The sequence below is a fragment of the Propithecus coquereli genome, unplaced genomic scaffold (genome assembly GCF_000956105.1).
Source record: "Propithecus coquereli isolate 6110/MARCELLA unplaced genomic scaffold, Pcoq_1.0 Scaffold533, whole genome shotgun sequence".
Lineage (NCBI taxonomy): Eukaryota > Metazoa > Chordata > Mammalia > Primates > Indriidae > Propithecus > Propithecus coquereli.
Genome location: NW_012151208.1, coordinates 2,722,025 through 2,726,115, shown reverse-complemented (window position 1 = coordinate 2,726,115; position 4,091 = coordinate 2,722,025). Strand labels below are relative to the sequence as shown.

Sequence of the window (4,091 nt, the reverse complement as noted above, 5' to 3'; positions counted from 1 at the left end):
CAAGGTGACACAGCTACTATATATATATATATATGGAGAGCTGGACTATAAATCCAAGGCTTTTTTAGTCAGCAGGGTTTTGTTTTGTTTTAAATATAATTGTCTCACTATTACTAGAAAATAAACATTTAGACGATAAGGAAAAAATGCTGACTAAACTTTTTTCCAGTTGCCTCAATTATTAGTATGTACAATGAACATTTACCGATCTGGAAGAATGGCTTCTTCATCCAAAGAAAACCTTCCTTGAATCCCATGACATAGTTCAGGCGGTACATCCACTGGCTGTGGAAAAATGCACTCCTGATTACGTACCCAAAAGAATGGAAAATGGGGACTTAAGCAGATACTTTTACACCAATGTTCACAGCATTATTTATAAAAACCAAAAGGTGGAAAAAACCCAAATGTCCATCAATAGATGAATGAATAAACAACATGTAGTACATACATACAAGTGGAGTAACAGCCATAAAAAGGAATGAAATTCTGATACACGCTACAACATGGATGAACCTTGAAAACACTGTAGTATAATCCAGACACAAATGACAAGTATTATATGATTCCACTTACATGAAGTACCCAAGATAAGCAAATTCACAGAGACAGAAAGTGGAACAGAAGTTACCAGAGGCCAGGGGAAGGGCAGAATGAAGAGACATTTAATATTGTTTAAAGGGTACAGAATTTCTGTTAAGAAAGATGAACAAGTTCTGGAAATGGATAATGGTGATGGTTGCACAACACTATGAATATAATTAATGCCACTTAAAAATGATTACAATGGTAAATTTACGTTATGTATATTTTAGCAAAATGTAAAAAATATGTATTCCTAATTAACCAAACTGCATTCCATACCTTAGTAGAACCTGTTTGGTACAGCTCTAAAATGAAGTCGTGGAGTGGGTGATGTTTCCCGACAAATAAGACATCACCTCCAAGGCTGTTTCTTTTGGCTGGAGGGAAAATAAAAAAAGAAGATCTATACATTAAAAAATTATATGTGCAAGACCAATTTTTATGAGAGTAATACATGGGAAAGCATCTAAGTTTTTAAAACTTAATTATAAAATTACAAAAACTTAAAAGTGATATGTTATACAGAAGGAATAAGTTTTAGTATTTGATAGCATCGCAGGGAAATTAGTTAACAATAACTTATTGTATATTTCAAAATAGTTAGAAGACAAGAATTATAATGTTCCCAATACAAAGAAAAATCGGGTGATGGACATCCCGATTACCCTGATTTCATCATTATACAATGTATACAGATATTAAAATATCATATGTGTCCAAAAAAACATATACGATTACATATCGATCTAAAAAGTTTTTTTTTTTCATTTTTAAGAAGTGACAGACCTAACTATATGATATGTCTCTATGGAAGAAAAAAATATTTTGACAACAGGTATCAAAGATCAATCACTATCAGGAAAAAAAATCACTGTAAGGTATCTGAATATACTGCAAGATAAAAAGGCAAGGTCATTTATAAAGAACTGAGTTCCTTAGTATACAAAATATATAAACATTCCCCGAGGAAACTCAAACTGTATCATCTGATGACAAAGATTATTCTAAACGTAGTTAGTAAAGAAATTGTTTCTACAGGCTTATTATACTGGCATTAAATAAATTTTTCAATAGAGCCCAGTTTTGTAATTTCCCAGTCTGAATACTACTATTGGAATTAATTATAAAATTCCACTTTTTATGCAAAATAACATTTCAAGTTAGCACACTAAGGGCAAATGTGTTTGTTTCACCCTAAACTTTCAAGTAAAGCTGTTATTATTTGGGGGCAGGTGAGTAGTAGGGGAGAAGGCAGATGGAGGAAATGAACAATATCTTCCCAACATGCAAAAATACTTTTGTGTGTGAATGTCATATAATAATAAAAAATTCAAAGGATATTCATGAAGTGCTGCTTTCTTAAAAATTTAACAAACATTTAAGTACTACTCAAGTTAAAGATAATAAATTAAGAAGCAAAGTTAATATTTGTTATAAAAAAGTAAAATCAATGATTTATGTTTCCCTTTATGGGAAATTGACAAATGGAACATAACTGTCTAATTTTACACAGAAATGTAAAGTCTATATTACACAGATCAATGTTGATCAAGTGGAAGTGTAATTCTTACTCTCTTCTGGAGTGAGGTCTGGGTATACCTCTTCTAGGGCAGCTCGCAGCCTTCGCTCATCCACAAATGGTAATAGAGCAACACCTGGGAAAACAAATGCACATGAACCATCCCAGCTATTAGGATCACCTAAATTCCAACTTATCATTTGTCCAAATAAATGTTTCTAGTAGAATATCCTTGCTGATATGAAAATATTTTGGAACTAACCTCTGTTGTCTCATCTAGCCAAAATTCGGGTGCTAATATTTTCTACAAGGTGGTAGAAGAAAAAATTCTACATATTTTCTATCCTTAAAATGGCTCACATGGAAAATCATATGTTCTGAATCTTAACTCTGTGGTGATAAAATTTTTAAATGAAATGAAATGAATGAGTGGCCACCTGGATACGAGTCTATGTTCTCGCCTTACTTACTAAGATGGCCTCAGGAAAGCCAGTTAATCTCCCTGGGGCTCAAGCTAGCCCTGTAAGCTTTCTAGTATTTTGTAAAGTACATTTCTTTTGTAAACTGAGATCATTCAATTAAAATATTCAGTTGTGTTCAACTAGAATACATAGGTCTTTTCCACCTCTAAAACTGCATGGTATTCTGTTTATATTTTAAAGCCTACTAATTAATTTATAAACAAAAAATCTTTAGTTTTGCTTAAATAAACTTGGAGGCAGGAGACAGAATAGAGGCTGTTCACTTGAGGCTGAAAGTGAGCCTCTGGAGTATGCTAGAATTTAAGGGCATTGTTTTATTTGGACCCACATACATAATTTTAACAGAAGCATGTCACTAATACAGCATTTATTACTAGGAAAATATACAAAGTTATTGAAGTATATATATGTTCTGCTATATACAGTTTTTGAAAAGTTGGTTTTTCTTTTTTGAGACAGGGTCTCACTTTTGCCTGGGCTAGACTGCAGTGGCATCATCATAGTTCACTGCAACCTTGAACTCCTGGGCTCAAGTGGTCCTCCTGCCTCAGCCTCCCTAATAGTTGGGACTATAGGCGCGCACCACCACGCCCAGCTAATTTTTCTATTTTTTTGTAGAGGTGGGGTCTCACTATGTTGCTCGGGCTGATCTTGAACTCGAGGCCTCAAGCGATCCTCCAGCCTTGGCCTCCCGAACTGGTAGGATTACAGGTGTGAGCCACTGTGCCTGAATAACTAGTATTTTGACTAAATAAAAATTTTAAGATAAGAGCAAAGACAAATGCTAAATAGAGCTAAATAATTTTGAAGTTGCTACCACTCAAAACTGCTGTATTTGTGATTATTCCCTTTAAAACTGTAAGAAATGAGAAGGTTTCCAAAGTTGTCATTATTTAGCTACTGTATTTTCAAAAATTCTCTTACTAGGCAGTGGAATGTTTAACTTTTTCTGTTAAAAAGAAACAGAGTTCTAGTATGGATTCTGAATCTCCTTAAAAAGTGATTTCTAGGATATTAGTATCTCACCTCTGAGTCAGGCTATTTCAATTGCTATTAATAGTAAACACATGGAAAAAAAAAACCTAGAAAACTGCTCGTTTTATTTAGTCATACACTTCAGAGAAATACATCAATGAGAAACTATGACATTATCTAAGCTTCTGTTTCTTTTATCTCCTATATTTAGGATCTAAAAATAACCTACAAAACATTTACTACAACATCAACTACAGAAGCTAAATCCAATCAGTAAGCAAACTTGCAGTGCTATCGACAGCAATAAAGTTGCTAAGCAATAAAATCAGGACTACTGGCCAGGGTAGAAAGGAATGCCTTACATCCAGATATGACAGTGCTGGAGAGTGAGTGGATGATAAAAACGAGAAAAGCAGCTACTATTTTCTGAGCATTTACTATGTTACGTGTATTATCTCATTTAATCCTCTCGACCACCCAGAGGTAGCTCAAGTAGTGGTAATATTCAAGTGAACAATCATTTCAACTGT

General features: G+C 33.7%; 1 protein-coding gene across 1 annotated transcript in view; it reads right to left on the bottom strand.

The window, feature by feature from the left end:
* The window catches only part of XRN2 (5'-3' exoribonuclease 2), an 84,054-nt gene that overhangs the window by 37,253 nt on the left and 42,710 nt on the right, over positions 1-4,091 (bottom strand). The window contains exons 20-22 of the mRNA XM_012657204.1: positions 2,157-2,240; positions 865-962; positions 206-285 (exon numbers count right to left, since the gene is read on the bottom strand). Coding sequence (XP_012512658.1) covers positions 206-285; positions 865-962; positions 2,157-2,240 — 262 coding nt within the window. The remainder of the gene's footprint in view (positions 1-205; positions 286-864; positions 963-2,156; positions 2,241-4,091) is intronic.